We start from the raw sequence: 18,859 nt of genomic DNA, 5'->3' as shown, positions 1-18,859 counted from the left end.
TATAAATACCAAATGTGCATACTGAGTATTCTAAATTAATCTGTTACATGTATTTTCACATTAAATTGGTCGGTGTCTGGTTTTCGGCACAAGATACTAACATAAGTTGAGGCTGAATTCCAGTGCGTCATAGGAACTGCCTCTAGCAAGATACTAAAAACATTCTACGTTGATTCTAGAGGTGCAGCCCACGTTACCTTCCACATTTAACTTTGTTTAAGACTGGCTTCTGTGGCAATAAGATAGTAGAAAATTTCTAAGTTGCAGCCAAAAGGTCAGCATATGAAATAGAGGTGAAATAGAGGCTGGCTTGTGGTGCGGTTACGCTTTGCATTATTTCTAAGTTGAGCTCAAAGGGCTCTGTGTGTGTTTCTGTGGGTGAGATGCGCTTTTTGTGTGTTTCATTGGATGAAATATGAACATGGAGACACATTTTAGGATCCAAGGTTGACGCCTAGTGGACCTGTGGAAATTAATTTTGCCCTGGGGTTGGCTCCACCACCGTACGTTGGATGCAGGGTACGGACCAGCGGCGTCTGGAGGTCCAGGCTTATCACCTGAGAGCTGCGGGCCCTCAAACGATAACAGAATTACACTGGAACCGCTGTGTAATCACAGGTTCACATTTATTCTGGACTAGAACAAGACACATTTTGGGATCAAAGTTCTATATTAGTAAAAAGGTTGGATTCCTCGTTTCAGTGGTTGAAATTGTTGATTGCTTTGTGCCTGTCCCCTGACGAGTGTGTGAAAATTAAATAAGAAAGAGGAAAAGAGGGCAATTTGGAGCCACATAGAGATTGACAGGCGTGATTGGGTGTAATACTCTGTGGTGTGAAAAAAGCAGTAAGAGGTGAGTAGTGAAGTGAAATATGCTGGGTTTTGAGTCTGGAGTAGAGAAAGGAGAAATAAAGCGAGAGTGGAGAATTATGGAGAAGCAGAGAGAGGAATGTGTTGTGAGACTGGTGTGCAGTTTGCGCTGTAAAGGTGGGCTTGTTGCCTGCTGGTCTATTTCACAGTGATGAAAATGATATTAAATAAATCTCTTAGTGTGTTAATACAGGGGGCTATGGACCTGGACCAACCGCCCCCCACAAGCACAGCGGCCAGAGCAAAATTATAGTAATGGGAACCACACCCAGCAAGAATCAGCAGCTGTGGAAAAGACAGCAGCCAGAATTAGAGGAGAAATTAAGAGAAGTTTTAACACATAAAATTGGGGTTGGAATTTGGGGCCAACGGACTTGTGGAGGTTGGGAAGGCGTCCGGGGCATCGCAACAAAAGGTGAAACAAAAACACACACAAGCAGAGAAATGTGAGAGAAAGGCTCCTTTTAAGGAAACGCCTTGTTGGAAAACAAGCAAAAAGCTAAGGCAGAGAGAGGCTTTGCTGATCTGCAGCTTCACTGAACACACATGAAATTAACTCACCTACAAACGCACACACACACAATGAAAAGCAGCTTACACTCATGAACACGTGAAGATTATTCAGCAAGGTTAAAGCAGGGAAATTTAACATACACCTGTTTTTAAATGATGAAGTTTATCCATTACTAACAAATCAACTCTCTGGGTTGCAGGACAACAATTTAACTTCAAAAAGAAATTAAAGAGACTGGTATGACCAATCAGTGAGGAATCAACAAATTTAGTGGTTAAGAGTCAAATTGTAAGATGTTTTCTGCTGATTGAACAACACAAGTGAGTTACTGCAGGAAGGAAAATTCTCTTTTGTGAGTTTAATCATGATCTTCAGAATTTCAACATGTACCTGTGTTGTCCTGTCAACTTGGTGGGCTATGAGTGTTTATATTGTGGGAAAAAACAAAAAAGGGGGAGAGAAGGCTGACACAGGGCGAGTCTCCCCTCTCTGAATAACACAGCCAACACAACATCATTTTCCTGTTCGTCTGTTTTTGTTTTGTTTTTTCTCTTTATGCTTGATTACAGGCTGCTTTGCCGGCCCTGTAATCAAGGAGCCGAGGCTGACCTGGACTCCTGCTCTCCCCTCTACCATCTTCGACGTGACCCTGACCAAACGCTGCAGCAGCTGAACCCACAACAACAACCTGAAAATGTCAACAGTGCTGCAGAAAGGATCTCTGTCTCTCTTCCACAGCATGTCTTTATCCTGTCTTCCTTCTCTCACCCCAACCGGTCGCAGCAGATGGCCGCCCCTCCCTGAGCCTGGTTCTGCCGGAGGTTTCTTCCTGTTAAAAGGGAGTTTTTCCTTCCCACTGTCGCCAAAGTGCTTGCTCATAGGGGGTCATATGATTGTTGGGTTTTTCTCTGTATCTATGAAGCGCCTTGAGGCGACTTTTGTTGTGATTTGGCGCTATATAAATAAAATTGAATTGAATTGAATTGAATCTCATGCAGCAGAGACGGAGAGCGCTAAACCCAAGGCCCGTTTCACTACACTAGGGAAATTTCCCAGACAGCTTCAGCTGACAGAGCTGTGACAAGACGCCCATTAAGCCCGAATGAAAAGTGAGGCAGAGCAACAGAATGCTGACCCACTGTGGTCTTAGTCTTCTTACAAAAAACTTTAAGGCTCACATGAGGAGGCATTCAAACAGATCAATAGATGTTTGCGCCTGGCCTGTCATCTGCAGTGTTTTTGTGTAGAGGGACTTCTTCCTCTTTGTTTTTCATTTTGCAGAGGACATGGAGCTCTTTTTAAAAGCATGTGCTGACGAGCAGGGACTACGGGTCAATGCGATGTTTGACATTTAATGGACAGATGAATATTACGCAGGCTGCAGTAAATGTGTCCTGGAGCTTATGCAGGTGCAGAAAGTGCAGCCTAACAGCTTCCAGATCTCTTATTTTTCTGGAAAGATGGTAAGAAGGGCATTACTGCTCATTTCTACAATCTCCCAGATCTTGGAATACAATGCCTTTGTCCCATGAAAACCACTTCAGAGTAGTAGGAGTCCACTAAAACCTACAAATGAAGGTTTTAGTGGACTCTGGATGTTCCAGAAGCCCTGGAAGAAATAGGGCGCACACTAGTGACCTCAACAATTACAAGACAGCCTTGTCCCTGATGCTTATATGAAAAAAAAGTAAGTCTCCTAAAACCATTATGACTTTATCACCTTTTTATCTGAAAAGTTACATAAAGTAACTCAAGACATCACATATTTGCAAAAGTGCTCTAACATTTTCCGAGGTGTGGCACAGTCCACAGTGGGTTGAGAGTGTGGATCTGTGACCTGCGTGAGAATCAGCTTCCTAACATGAGTCTTGAAGAAACACACAGATAGGAAGCTGAGGTTATGTCAGCAGCAACAAGTATGAACATTTCACAGATAATGTGTAATCGGTTATTATTTTATTATCTTAAAAGCTCCCACAAACCTTCAGCTGACGCAAAATGCTGCAGTCGAGTCCTGACAGGGACTAGGAGACCTAGAAGGACAGAGCAGCTTCCTCCTATTCTGGTTTCTCGTCTTTGGCTTCCTGTTAAATCCACAATTTAAAATCCTGCTCCTCACATACAAGAACTTTAATCAGGCCTATCTTATTTCGTTGACCTCAAAGTACCATATGTCCAAATCATCGTTCAACAGCAGCTAGGTGGATGTCAGCAGCTTCGATGGTGGGGATAAATCTAGGGTTTGTTTACAGCTATAAAATCAGAGCCTTTTAACACGATTACACACTCAGAGAACTAAACACACTGTGTACAGGACTTTGATTGGTGTTTGCAGAGATGAAAAGGATGCAAACTGCTGACCAGTTGAATCAGCTGATCCAGCCTTTTATCTGAGCTGCAGTCAGTCACACAAACAGGTTGAACAGGGTGTGTTCTGTGCAGCACCTGCATGTAAAACAAAAGCAAGTCTGTTCCTGTGAAATGAAACTGAAAGCCTCTCTGAGCGTCTCCCTGTAGAAAATGGAGGCTGAGCTCAGTCAGATCACTCAGCCTGCAGACAAATGGAGGCGTGTTTGAGACGTGCAGATAAACAGTCACAGCTTTGTGTTGGCCTCTCAGGGCTCAGGGCCGTCCTGTTGTCATGGTATCAAGTGCACGACGGCTCTCTGCACACACTTTGAGTCCTTATGCACATTTTCTATAAGTCCTCATCTCCGTGGACCTGAGGGATTACCCACAGTTCATAGTGCTGTGATGACTTACTTAGACTTAGATCCTCCCGCGCCGATCGGCGCATCGGGCGACAAGAGAACGCCATCGAACTCGGTCTATCGCGGCAGTTGTTGCTTCATCCCATGACAGTTCGACTGAACGTAAATCTTCAAGGAAAGTCCTCCTCCATGTTATTTTAGGTCTTCCTCGCCGTCTCTTTCCATTCTTCAGGTTCCATAGAACCGCGACACGGGCAGGTCTCGGGTCCGGTAGCCGAAGGATTTGACCGGCAAATCTGAACCGACGCTTGGTGACTTGGACCTGTGATGGTCAAAACATTAAGAACAAGGATGGAAATAAACAAATAACCAAACTGAAGGTTCAGAGGAATGTAGCTCATCTAAAAATCTGTAAAAAAGTTTTTGTTAATGAACAGAAAATGTCTTTTTTTTATTTCTATAAACAGTGAAAAACAGGAATTTTCTGTCATTTAATTGTTTCTCTGTTACTTCATTCATTTGGTTTTGTATGAGTGGTCATGGCGGAGGAGAAGTTCCTCCTTCACATTCTCCAAAAACTTCCATTTGGCCGATTTGGACTCTTTGCTGGGCCAATTCTGGGCCCCGGGCCTTATGTTTGACACCCCTGCACTCAACCATTTACAGGTTTGGAAACTAATTACAGAAAAGAAAAAAGAATCAAGCTCAAAATGAAGCAAATGACATCAATTTTAAATGTGAGCATAATTTCACCAAAAAGCCTTTTTATGTCTCATTTTCAGGCTCTGGTTGTTTGAGGCTGTTTGAGGCTCAGTTATAGACAATAGTGCTTGAATTCAAACAGACAGACAACATGAAAGATGAGGAAATCCCTCAGAGGACTCTGAGGATCCTCAGCCGTCACTGTGATACGTGTCTGTATGTGCACATCTTTACTTTTAATAAGATGTTTCAACATGCAGACGTTAATCTAACACAGTAACAGCTGCCTTTGTTTCAGATCCAGCTCATTCCAGTTCACTGACAGAGACAAAGTTTTGGTGCTGCGATAACGACTCTGAGCCGATGAAGCTCTGATGACTCTGATAACATCTCCCTCCCAGTAATAACCTCCCAGCAGCAACTGCCACAGGCAAATGGTCATGAGGAAGGATAGTTTCACTTCCTGCAGTTACAGTAAAACAGTCTTTGTAATTCACATCTGTGTGACTCGTTTAAGTTTTTTGTCGTGACAGTGAAACTCTCACAGATACAGATGTGATGCTGCTGCACATGTTAGTAAATCTGACCCTAAATCTTCTTTAAAATTTCAACCTTTGTTGTGAACACATGTTTTTCAAACAGCAGGGTCAGACACACTGTGGAAAAGTAAGATGCACGCTTTGTAGTCCATCTTCTGGTCATTGTAGTTTTTACCCTGTAGACGTCCAGCATCACGTTGTTAATGAGAGAGAGTGTAAGGTCATTCTCAGCACACGGCTCTGTTATTTCCTAACTCCTTATCAGTTCTCCTAGTGACCTTTCCTTCACCTCATTGGTGTTTTCGGACTGTTTATTAAAAAAGGTTGACAGTTTGATTACAGCTGTTCAAACTGATTTCCTGTTCCTTGTATAATTGTCACACTTACATGTTTCAGATCAGGAAGATGTAGCTTTGGATTTGTTCCCTTAATAACAAACGCCTTCATTTACAATCTTTATTTTGTATTTGATCTGAAACATTTAAGTGTGACAAACATACAACCTGCTGTTGTGTTGCTTTTGTGTGCTGCTGTCACTGATGGCTGCTGCTGCTGTGACAACAGACACACAAACAATTTGATGTCATCAGAAATCATGGTCATCATCTGGAAACACTGAGAGAAAAGCTGATTTACTTTCACGCTCCAACACTGTTATTATGTCCTGCAGTCTGAGTGTGTAACAGCACTGCCCCCGTGTGGTCAAACTGGAGCATTGCACATGATAATTCTCATCCACCAACCTTTTTAGACCTCCACACACATCTGACCCTGATTCAGTGGAGTCTTTAGAAATTTCAGTGTTTCTAAAGTCTATTTCCTTTCTTATGATAATTTTAATTATTATTATTTGTTTTTGTTATTTTATGTGTCATAATCTTTTATTTTGTAGTTGTTTCAAAATGTTTTATTCTTTGTATCTGTACTTTATAAACTAATGAGGGATCAAAAATGCTGTAAAAATGAATAAAAAGCTCAAACATAGACCCTCCTGTATGTACTCAGGTCTGTAAAGACCAGCAATGACACCTGGTGGCAGAGAGGGTAACTGCAGTCACGTGACCGTCCTCTTTTTGCTGTGCAGTATGGTGTTATTTTTGTACCACTATTCTGAGGGCACATGAAACATTTGAGCGCACGTAAAAAAAATAAATAAATAAATATGTGTTGCATTTTGAGGAGAGATTTATTTTGAGCAAAGAAAATTCATTGCTGCGTGCAAAAAATGTATTTCAGTGTCTGCTATTATCCATATACACACACAATAACAGCCTATATCGCTCAGTTTTTGCATTTGCTCTTGCTCAGATCTCTGCGGACCTGCTCGCTATGTGTTGCTGGCACTCTCAGCAGCTGTGTCCCAAAACGTCGGCTGCATCCACCGGAGGCCGCATTTGAAGGCCGATTAAGTTACAGTCAGGCGACGAAGGCTGTCCCAATCCATCGAATCCTTCAAATGCGTCCTTCACTTCCCCGAATTTGATATATTTTCGTACCTTGTCTGTGGAGTCAGCGCGTACAAGTCGTCATTCAAACAAAGGTAAGTCAGCTCGAGTACTGCTTGTGAAATGTGTTTGATTTCCCTGCAAACATTCAGATTAGTGCAGCATAAATTCATTCATGAGGGGAAATTACAGTGAGAACATGTGGAGACTGTTAGAGGGATAACATAGTGAGTTCAGTGCATTGATGTGACATTGTCCTGAAGGATTGTTATTCTTTATGGTTAAAGAAATTGCACTATTCATATTTATTATAAATAATCCTAATTACACATCTTGCTTCCATGTTTGTATCCTGTGTCACTAAAAATAAATTTTATTTCAGTTTTATACATTGATCAATGACCTGCAGAATCTCCTTATCATATTAAGTGATTCATAATTGTCACTTTATGCTTTCTCCATCTCTAAAGTGATGACATCCTTGCATTACATACTTTAGGTTCATTTTCTGCAGGCAGGTTTCAGAACTTTGTGTGTGTTTCAGGTCCTGCACTCTCAAAGACTGAATGAACCAGCATTGCAGCCATGGGTCACTGTGAGCATCACAGGGAAGGTTGAAGCCGCCCACTGCAGCTGTAAGGCCGGAGTCGCAGAGACCTGCAGCCATGTCGCTGCTCTTCTGTTTAATGTAGAAGCAACAGTGTTGATCTGTGGCATAAGGACTGTTACAGATGAACCTGCATACTGGGTTTTGCTGGGTAATATGACCAAGATACAGCCAGAGGTTGGCCATAAGATGGACTTCTCCTCTTCAGCTGCCCAAAAAAAGGCTCTTGATCAAAACATAAACAGACCATCTGTAGTGACAGGTAAAAGGAGCCGTCCTCAAAACAGAAAAATCCCACCTGCTACTGTGGAGGAGTTGTCACTGCTATTGGATACTTTGCTGGAACACAGTAAAGCTGTGGGTTGTGGGAATGAACCATAATGTTTTATCTAGGGGTCTAGATTTATGCCTGTAGTGCACTGCTGTGTAAATAATTTGCATTTACTGAATATATACTGACTGAGTCCCACTGTTCAAAAGTTGAATAAAGAAACAAACTAATTTTTGCCTCTTTTTTTTTTAATTAAAACCACTTTATAGAACATCACATCAGTAACAGTGTAGAATCCATGTCATTTATAGTTTACAAATGACAAAATGTTTACACAAAACCATGAGTGTTTACATGATATCACTCACTACTAACATTAGTTTATTTACTGTATCTTTTGAAAAAATACAGCAATTTTAACAGCACAAGACTTAAGAATATTTAACAGGAGCAGGTTTCATTCTTCTCTGGTTTTATTATCACACTGTTCACCAAACGCAGCAAACCTTCACCATCTTATCCAGGAGGGTCACCTCTTCACCCTCACATGGAAGAAGTAATCTGATTGGCATGGTGGTATGTTTGAAGCAGGTCCCTTGTGTAGCGCTGGAACCCAGTCACGATGTTTCATCCATTTCATCGGCTGGTTTGCTGCAATAATGCCAAATAATTAGCAACTCTATAAATAGAAGGTAGTTCTGCAAAATCACTCAGTAGGATGTTTGTTCTAATTTGTTATGAGCTCAGAGCGCATAGAAAATGAAACTAATAGGCTATAAAGAGTGATATGAACATATTTAGAACTTACCGGAATGAAAATGTCTGGAGCACCAACAGATATTTGGAGATGGAAGAAAACTGCACGTCAGCTCGTCTCACAGCTGCTATCCAGGCTAGACGCCTGAGTTTGGTAACATCGATACACGAGCTGCTCATGTTGCTTCCAGGTTGGGAAAGAATGAAAAGATAAACCCTGTTGTGTGTGCCTTCGCTCCTTTTTCACTTGTGCTTTGTTTAGACCCCCAAAATGGCGGTCTAAACCAGCGTGATGTCACAGGGGTGGGCGTGGAAAGGATTTTGGCCCGATGCGCCATTTTCTGGGACCAAACAAAGCGCAAGCGAAAAAGGAGCACACAGCTATGGATCTTCAATGCTGGCTGCAATGTTCGATCACACGACCGGCACGGGAATAAGCCTAAAAAGGTTTTGTCTTTTTATTCTTTCCCAACCTGGAAGCAACATGATAAGATAAGATAACCTTTATTAGTCCCACACGTGGGAAATTTGTTTTGTCACAGCAGGAAGTGGACAGTGCAAAAGTTATATAGCAAAAATTAGAATACGACAATAATAAAATACTGTACCCAACTGTACAGAATAGAATAGAATAAAATACTATATACAGTAGAATAAATAGAATAAAATATACAATAGGATAAAAATAGAATACAAATGCTTTATACAACTGAGTAAAAATACTACATGGCGGACCTTACAAAACAAATGTCACGGTCCCCGTGTCTCTCTGGCTGGCCCACGCTGGCTACAGGTTTTGTTGTTGTTCATTTTGGTTTTCTCTTTCTCTCCTCCTCCTCTCTGCCTGGGTGGAGCTCATTACGGGCTCTCGCTCTTGGCCCACGCACCCGTGTGATGATGTCCACCTGCGGCTGATCGGGCTGATTTCCCCAGCTGCTATTTAAGGCAGTGGCACAGAGCAGCTCACCGCTGGAACGTTAAACTACCTGAGTTCGTGCTCGCGGCTTATTCAAAGAAGTTTTGTCTGTTTTTCCTGTTGTGGAACTAACTGTGCACTTCTTGTCTGTAGATTCCGGACCGAATCACCGGACCTGTCCAAGTGGGGCAGTGTGTGGAGTGTGGGAGCGAGTGCGGCTGAAGAGTGCGTGTGTGCGGAGGAGCGGTGGCGGTGACTGAGTGGAAAAGGAAGCGTGTGTGTGGATTCCCCCCCTTCTCTCCCTGGAGCCCTGGACCCCCTCCCAACTCACTGTACATATATTTTGCACTAAGGTGATCCCCATTGTAAATAAATCCCCTTTTGTGTTTCCTTGAAAAGAACTGTCTGCGCGTGAGTCCGTTCAGTAGCCATGACAACAAAGGCGTCTAGCCTGGATAGCAGCCGTGAGACGAGCTGATATCCAGTTCTCTTCCATCTCCAGATATCTGTTGGTGCTCCAGACATTTTCACTCCGGTAAGTTCTATATATGTTCATATCACTCTTTATAGCTTAATAATATTATTGTTGGGGCTCTCGGAGGTTGTAGAAATTGCGAACAAACATAGAATTAAGTGACTGTGCAGACATACGTGCTATGTAACGATTCGCTAATTCTTTCGCACAACTGTAGGGAAGCCTGCCTATGAAATGAATCAAACAAATCCAGACTGGGTACCAACGTTACACACAGTAGCGGTTTTTGATACAGGCGACATGGGCGGTTGCCCGGGGCGGCATCGTGGTGGGGGGCGGCATCACGGGCATCGGCAAAAAAAAAAAAAAAAAAAAAAAAAATTGCTCGTACTCATGCTGCCCCGACATTAGCCAGCGCATATTGGGAATGGCATAGGCACCGATCGGTTTTCTATCGGCCATTTGCTGGGAGTAAGGACGCCCTCCGTTTGCGAAGTGCGCCTGCTGCTTGCAGCACAGGGCAGAGAGGGCGGGGGATTCTCTGGCTGGCTGGAGCTGCATCTAATAACCAACTAACTAATAACTAACAATATTAATAATTTCTACAAAAAACTAATTTAGCTCTTCTAGATGGATAAACTTCATCACACAAGTAAACACAGCCTGATTGGAAATGCGGCATAGGTAGGAACAACCAGTCTTGTAGTCGTCCCCATTTACTCTCCAACCAATGATCACCTTCCAGCTGCAACTTACATAAACATAAAGGAAAGGAAAAACTCAATGCATCATGGGAATCCCCCGGCAGCCTACATCTATTGCAGCATAACTAAGGGAGGATTCAGGGTCACCTGGTCCAGCCCTAACTATATGCTTTAGCAAAAAGGAAAGTTTTAAACCTAATCTTAAAAGTAGAGATACTGTCTGTCTCCCGAATCCAAACTGGAAGCTGGTTCCACAGAAGAGGGGCCTGAAAACTGAAGGCTCTCCCTCCCATTCTACTTTTAAATACTCTAGGAACAACAAGTAGGCCTGCAGAGCGAGAGCGAAGTGCTCTAATAGGGTGATATGGTACTACAAGGTCATTAAGATAAGATGGGGCCTGATTATTTAAGACCTTGTATGTGAGGAGCAGGATTTTGAATTCAATTCTGGATTTAACAGGAAGCCAATGAAGGGAAGCCAAAACAGGAGAAATATGCTCTCTCTTTCTAGTCCCTGTCAGGACTCTTGCTGCAGCATTTTTCATTATGCATGTATTTTTTAAAAAGTGAACATCTACAGCTGCAGTGTTGGAAAAAAGAAATGTGGTTGAAAAATTTGGTTGCACCTAATTTTTGTGTTGATACACCTAAGAAAAAAAGTTAGGTGCTGAAACTTAAATGTTTCAGATCTGTTGCGTCTTCAAAAACCAAAATGAAATCACTGAGCCTCACACAGGAATATTGTTGCTACTTGTTTTACTGAACCTTCTTTTTAGTCACATGTTCACAACACCAGTGTCCATTCACTGCCTCCTACAGGACACTCTCTTCTTCCACCTTTGTACAGGACATTCACGTAATGCAGCACCGATGCTGCCTCACCTGGCATTACCAGTATAGCAACACACTATTATCACACTCATTGTATCTGTGTGTTCTTCAGATGAATAACATGAACTTCAGATGTCTGTACTTGTAATTAATAACCGCTATGCATACGCAAACAAATATATTTATATAAACAAATAATTCTTTACGATACCACAAGATCAAACAGATTTAAATATCAAACAAAGAAAACACAAAATCCAGTTTCTAAATGGAGGTGTTTGTAACTAAGGGGAACAAATCCAATTCGAGGCTTTCAGTTTCAGTTCACAGGAACAGCTTTGCCTCTGTTTTACCTGCAGGTTCACACATGGAGAGAAATTTGCCTCGCATAGAAATCTGTGTATGCTTTGGAACTCGGTCTCTGTGTGTCTCACTTTATAAGAGAACTCACTTGTCAAAACACAACCTAGATCCAAGTCCAAGAAACAGAACAGTGGGAACAGACCCAGAGACGCTAACAGGATCATGAGCTCTTCACATGTTTAGTTTGTAGAACATAAAGTGTGTAAAGTCACCAAAGTGTAAAACAGAATAAAACATTAAGGCTGAACTTAACTCATTTCAACTGGAGGAAATTTACTCAGTCACACTTCCTCCCATGAACACAAAGGTCCACTGTTTCTGAGTACACCACCTCTGACATCACAGATTCCTCTTTTATTGTTTCTGTTTTGTTTCTTTGATAAGCTTCATCTGAAGTTTCGATCAGCTGATGTTACATAAACAAACTGATTTAAAAACAGACAGGTGTGTAGTTTCACTTTGACATAACTTCCTGTTTTCATGCACAATCAGAGAAAAGAACGTTCCTTGAGTTTGGGAGAACATCTTAATATTTATATATGTTATTTATACTATGAAGAGTATTTAAAGGTTTTTTTTTTAACATTGGAGTAAAACTGTGACTCCAGCCACCCATGAAACACCAACCATGTGAGACTCAAAGCTGCCATTACTGATCCAATCACATGTGCTGAGGTTGTGACTGTGGACAAACACAGCCTCTCATAAACTCTTTGATCATGTGTTTCACAAAAGGAACAGAACACAAAAACACAGACTCACCACTGAACATCCCCACCAGTGACTGTGTCCACAATACACTGCATGCTGCTCACTTCCACTAACAATGAATGTACTGCATCATTAGAGCCCTTCATGTTTCAACAAAGTGGCCACGCGTGCACATACAACAGTGAGATCACATGGCAGACAAGAAAGAAAAGAAACATGCACACAAAATTATTCTTGAAAAAAAGAAAGAAAAAACAGTTGGGTGATTTTTGTTATTGTTAAAAGCTGTCAGACTTTATCTGGCACAATATAAAGAAGCAAATCACCTAAATCACAAAGAGGAAATTTAGTCAGTTACTCTCCTGTACTCTGATTACAGTCATGTATGTTTTCTCTGTGTGTGTTTGTGCTGCTTCTTTGTCCAAACAAACTCACTGGTTCTACATAAAGAACAAAGATTTGCTCTCTGTGGCTGCAACACAACTTAAAGACCTTTTTTTTACTGTCTGTTTTGTTTTTGTTTCTCTGTGGACAGATCAAATCAATTTCCCATATTGTTACAATAAAGTTACCATTATCTCAACTCACTGAGACACACTGGCAAATCAATCAATAAATCAAAGGTGGACAAAATTCTGCAGAACAGCTGCACAGGAGCTCATGACCTTTGACTTTATTCATTAAGATCAAGTTTATCTCAATTCTCAGACAGACAGAGTGGAGGGTTGTCTCTACATTTCCCTGTTTCCTTGGAAAAGTTCATTTCCTGTTACTGTAAAACCTGCTTTACCTGTTAAATGGCACGTCAAAGTGAAACATAAGTCAGTTGTTGAGCTGTCTGGCACAGAGGTCAGTTCAACAACAGATTGACTTCTTACAAATTGCTTTGTAAAAGCAGTAGGTTCCTTTTGACCTACAGAGAAAGCAGATGGATTAAACCAATCTCACACTTTTTATCTTCATATGGATGTTTGTTCATCCTGATGATCAGAAGAGTGTTTGAGGATTTGACAGAGCTCTTAAGAACAACAGTAAGTGTTTGCTGTCTTTTTCTAAAATCATCTTCAGTCAAACTTTTTAGGTAAAAAGTTTCAGTTGTCATGGTTACAGTTCAGTTAACTTCCACCCACAAAAATGTTTGAACAGAAAAACTGTTTCAAAAACAATTGAGACAAATTTTAAAATGTCATTCAATTTCTACTGTCATTCAATTTCTACTGTCATTCAATTTCTACTGGATGTTAACCCTGTAAACCCTGAAACATGAAATTTCTAGAAAATTCACATTTTATTGGTCCAACATATCAAACATCGAACCAACACGACTTCTTCTTCTTCTGTATCAGGTGTTGAATCTGAGATTGAAGAGTTGAGTTTGAACACGCAGCTGAACAACAGGTCACGTGGAACAATATTCCACGTGACCTGTTGGTTGTGGCTTAACGAGTCGGACATTTTGAGATCGAGCAAATCGTTGAAGAACAAATTTTGATCTTTATTTAAACCTTAAATTTAATCTGATGTGTTCAGGTTTAAGCTCAGGTTCAGTTATTGAGTGAAAATACCAACAGACTCAGACATTTAGAACAAACTAAGAGTCAGATCAGCAGAAACAGAGAACACGGACATGTCTGCTGTAACTGCGTCACTCTGCTCCACGCTGATGTTTGTCCTGTTCGTCTCTGCAGGTGAGATTTAACTCTGAGATAAAACAGGAAGTTTTGGCTGTTTAGTAAAAATATTTCCCTGAGACTTATTTTCATATTGTTTCAGTTTTTCTGTTTGTGACGATGAAACAAGAATCAAACTGCCGTCAGAAACAAAACGTTCTTGTGCTTCAGCGACTGAAACACAAACTGTTCCTACATGACGACACACGAGAGGTTCTGATTTTGTTCTGTGGAGATCGTTCAACAACTGAACACTAAAACTTTTCTACTTCGTTTGTTGTGACGCACTTATTTCTGCACATCCTCAGTCCAACCTACCAAACGTCACTCTAACGCCACGTCCTCACGAGACACGGAAGAGTTTGAGCCGCAGCTTTAACTTTATTTAAACCTTAAATGTAATCTGATGTGTTCAGGTTTAAACTCAGGTTCAGTTATTGAGTGAAAACACCAACAGACTCAGACATTTAGAACAAACTAAGAGTCAGATCAGCAGAAACAGAGAACACGGACATGTCTGCTGTAACTGCGTCGCTCTGCTCCACGCTGATGTTTGTCCTGTTCGTCTCTGCAGGTGAGATTTAACTGATAGAAACTAAACTGAGTTTATTTCTGAGATAAAGAGTCTCAGTCTGGTTTACATGCTGATTATATTTCTCTAAGAAGTAGTTTGTTACTCATTCAGTGTTGCGATCGACACAAAGCTGGGTGGAGTCTGTGTGTTGGTGCAGTTTGCAGCACAGACACAAAGAAGTGTAATGTGTGTGTCAGTGTGATGTGTTGTAGTGTCAGGAGTCAGGATGCAGCTACAAAGCTTCTTGTTCAGTGTATACAAACAGCTGTAGCTCCATAAAGGCAGCATGCAGAGACTCACAGTGTCTTATAATGAGAGGCTGCTTTCTCTCACACATGTTGTTCACTTATTATCAGCACATGTTGTTGTTTGTGGAACAGAGTTATTGTAGTTTTTTCTCATTAGTTTGAGTTTTTATTCCATTTGGACTTTTTGTGTTTAGTTCAGTTTAGTTTCCAGATGATTTTCTTCTTTTTCAGGTTTGATTATTTATTGCTTGAAGAGTTTTAATAGTTTTATTCTTTTTTCATTCTTACTGTTTGGAGGTTTGTGTCAGAGGCCAGATTCAGGAGCATCAGTACAGCTGTTACAATAAAAAGCAGTGACTCAGTCTGACAGACATCCAGAGTCTCAATGAACTCGTCCATCAACAACATTTTATCAAACTAACAGATTCTAAAACCAAAGATTTGTTTTTCAGATGATGTTTTTCATCCGTCTCAGTCTTTGCTCATGAACTTTGTCTCCAAACGTCTCAGCCTGAGCTTCCCTCTGATGAACTCGTTCATAATCTCGTCCATTCTGCTCTCAATGAAAATCTGAACATGTTCAGCTCGGCCTCCTGTCTTTGTGTCAGAGTCTCCAAAGCAAACATGACAGCAGCTCACTGCCATCTTCAAACCTTCCCTTTCACTCTTGCTGCTGTCCTTCTGTCACAAATCAGTCCTGATGAAGATGCTCGGGATCAGGTGAGGAGGAGGAGAAGACTCGCTGTGGTGACGCCTGAAGGGACACAAGAAGAAACACAATCAAAGATCATCATCTAATAACAGAAGACAATCTTTTATTGTGTGTTTCTGATTGGCTGCTGTAGAAGTGAACAGCTGTACTTTGACCTTTAACCTCTCTGCTCTGTGTTGTTTCCTCTTTCAGATCAGAAAAACATCACAGCTGAGTCTGGACAGGACGTCACTCTGACATGTCGAGCTGCAAACAACAACATCATAGTTGTAAAGTGGAGCAGAGCTGACCTGGGAGATGAATATGTGTTTGTGTACCGGGACGGTCACCCTGTTCCAGATGAGCAGCATCCATCTTTTAAGAACCGGGTGGATCTGCAGGACAGACAGATGAAAGATGGAGACGTGTCTTTGATTCTGAAGGATGTGACGATTAATGACACTGGAACATACGAGTGTCGTGTTGTCCAGCGAGTGAGAGGACCTATGACTCTAATCAACAGCACCGACCTGACAGTTGTTGATCCTCCAGGTGAGTGAGTAGAGTTGAGTGTGTGTGTGATCAGAGGTGAAGCTGCTTCCTGCTTGTTGATGTTTGTTTCTAAAGATGTTGTTGATGAGACTTTGTAGAAAGCAGCTGGTCTGAGTGATGTGATCAGAGTGCAGTAGATAATGTCTGACAGCAGTTTGAAGAGGAAATGGATTCTGTTCTGTTCTTCACTCATCACCTACCTGACAGCTGACACCTGTTTCTCACCTGCAGGTCAGACAAGAGAACAAGAGAAGGATGAAGACGACAAAGACAGAGGGAAGAAGGATCTATCTACTGGACAGATAGCTGGTCTGACAGTTTCTGCAGTTCTTCTTCTTCCTGCAGCTGCTGTTGGTTTCCTGATCTACAGAAGATGTAAACCGAATCCTGCTGATCCACATGTAGCAGAGCATCTTCAGCACAAATGTGAGTCAGATGAACAAACACAAAGAAAGATAAATAAATGATGGTGAACATACAGCAGTAGAAAGCTGGATGTTCAGAGTCTGATGTTATTTCTCTGATGATCATCATGTTCAGACTCAGACCAACAGTGTGTGTCTGTGCTGTCAGTGACTCTGAACTACAGTTTATTCATCTTCAGGCTGTTCATGAGATTTACTGACACAAAGTCAAACTGTGTTACAAACATACATGAATTTCTGAGCTCTGATCTCAGAGTCAGTGAGTGTTTTTGTGTTGGAGCTTCAGGTTCAGCTGTTTGTAAGAACTTGTTCTGTGAGAGATGAACAACACAGACCTGAGATCAGCTGCTACACACACTGAATGAAGTGACAACACAAACGCTGTGTGATGATCTGAGTGTAGATGAAGGTCTGTGGATTATAGACGATCAATAATCTGCCTGCTTGTGTTCAGGATCATCGATCAGTTACAAATGAACGAGCTTTGACTCAGTTTGGATGTAGAAATGTTGTCCAAGTCAAACTGAGCTCTTTCATGTTTCTATGAACTTTGTGTGTGTTGAATGCAGCAGACTGGAAGAAAAACAAAGTGTGTATAACAACCCTCTCTTTAACTGATGCTGCTTATTTTTACACTCAGTAGGTTTCATCATCTTTTCATTAAATACAGCTGATGGTGTTTTACAGCTCACAGTGTTATGATTGTTATCAAACTACAGATTTATGGAGCTGCACACTCAGAGATTTCTGTCTGATCCTGATACTCTGAAACTTTTTATTGAACTTAAAATTCCCCCTCAGTGGGTCACTGGTGACCTGCTGGATGTTCAGAGGTTCATTAAATCCAACATGACTAAAAACTCAAATGTCAAAGGAAATAAAGAAAATATTTAAAGTCAATCATTCTGATCATAATTGTACTTTGACCTTTAACCTCTCTGCTCTGTGTTGTTTCCTCTTTCAGACCATAAATTCATCGCAGCTGAGTCTGGACAGGATGTCACTCTGACATGTCGAGCTCCAAACAACAAGATCACAGCTGTGAAGTGGAGCAGAGCTGACCTGGGAGATCAACATGTGCTTTTGTACCAGGATGGTCACTTTGTTCCAGACAACCAGCATCCATCTTTTAAGAACCGGGTGGATCTGAAGGACAGACAGATGAAGGATGGAGACGTGTCTTTGATTCTGAAGGATGTGACGATTAATGACACTGGAGCATACGAGTGTGGTGTCTACATGAGAGAAACAGACTCATGGGAGTCCATCAGCTTCATCAGCCTGAGTTTTGATCCAGAGATAGTTTGAGTTGATCCAAACTAAGAATCAGACATTTCTCTCAGTCTGATCTCTGAACTCTGAAGCTTTCCAACGTTGTCTACGTAACTTCTGCTGCAGGAAAAATTAAAAAATGTAAATTTTCTAGTCTTCTTTTTTTTTTTGGCTTCTTGGCGGACTTTTGCGCAGTTACATAACTGCTCTTTTAATTTTAATTTACATTAGACTGCTGATTCAGTGTGAATGAATGATATTGTTTATGATGCATTATACTGCTGAGTTATAAGAAATACTGTTTTCAGAGAGTCAGGAATTTGCTTTTTCTGATAGTAGAGGAGACAGAGCACATTCGGGAGACTTCACCCCCACCGTTGTTGAAGGGAGCCAAGGCCATAAGTCAGGCTCGCTAGAAGTTAGAAAGAATGTGAATGTTTAGGTTTTTACGACTAGGTGGGGGCCACTAGAAGCTATAAGAGTTTGAGTAACCCTCCACCAGTTTGAGATTTGCTGTGACCTTCTCCCCATCCGGATGGTTCATGCTCAAAAGTGTTGAATTGTATTGTAGAATGTTTAGCTTATTTTAGAGTTTAGAAATGTGTTATCATAGAATGTAGAACTATTGTAGAGATACTGCCCTTAAAGTAATAAAGGCCTCACTGTGTCGTGAACTTAGGAGTAGATTGTAGGAGACCTCTCCCCCACTGAGTGGAAATTCCCCAGAGGATGTTTTAGGGTGGGGGTCTCAAGATTTGTAACTGTGGTCTGGAAGTGAGAGGGGTTTTATGACCTCTAGGGAGTTACCTACACCCACAGTGTTTTAACTGTCACGCACACACATCCACACGCACACTCACTCATGTGCACTCACACATACACACAGGTATGTGTACTGTGATATTATTCTGTTATCATATGTTACCTTATATATGTAATCAAAGTAGTTGAAGTATGATACTGCTGTAGATCATATTATACCCTTTAACATAGAGTGTGTGATCAGTATGTA

At 41.3% G+C, this 18,859-nt stretch overlaps 3 protein-coding genes across 3 annotated transcripts in view; 2 read left to right on the top strand and 1 right to left on the bottom strand.

Moving 5' to 3' along the window:
• LOC309693309 (hemicentin-2-like) overlaps nt 1-18,859 on the bottom strand; it is a 1,543,010-nt gene that overhangs the window by 451,104 nt on the left and 1,073,047 nt on the right.
• Nucleotides 1-18,859, top strand: part of LOC309703187 (T-cell surface glycoprotein CD4-like) — a gene marked incomplete at its 3' end in the record, with an annotated part of 159,227 nt that overhangs the window by 8,994 nt on the left and 131,374 nt on the right. The window lies entirely within an intron of this gene.
• LOC309694644 (uncharacterized protein) lies at nt 13,872-17,915 on the top strand. 2 transcript variants are annotated; one of them, XM_082514830.1, is made up of 4 exons: nt 13,872-14,103; nt 15,812-16,150; nt 16,382-16,576; nt 17,540-17,915. In XM_082514830.1, the coding sequence occupies exons 1-4, from the start codon at nt 14,043-14,045 to the stop codon at nt 17,881-17,883; spliced, it is 939 nt and encodes a 312-aa protein (XP_082370956.1). In that variant the 5' UTR covers nt 13,872-14,042; the 3' UTR covers nt 17,884-17,915. The 2 variants fall into 2 exon arrangements, with proteins under 2 accessions (XP_082370956.1, XP_082370955.1); XM_082514829.1 differs by lacking the exon at nt 13,872-14,103 and adding an exon at nt 14,410-14,659 and having other exon boundaries at nt 17,540-17,913.

The sequence above is a fragment of the Aulonocara stuartgranti genome (assembly GCF_965226115.1).
Source record: "Aulonocara stuartgranti genome assembly, chromosome: 3".
Classification (NCBI taxonomy): domain Eukaryota; kingdom Metazoa; phylum Chordata; class Actinopteri; order Cichliformes; family Cichlidae; genus Aulonocara; species Aulonocara stuartgranti.
The sequence above is the reverse complement of the archived record's forward strand: the minus strand, read 5'-3'. Positions and strand labels throughout refer to the sequence as shown.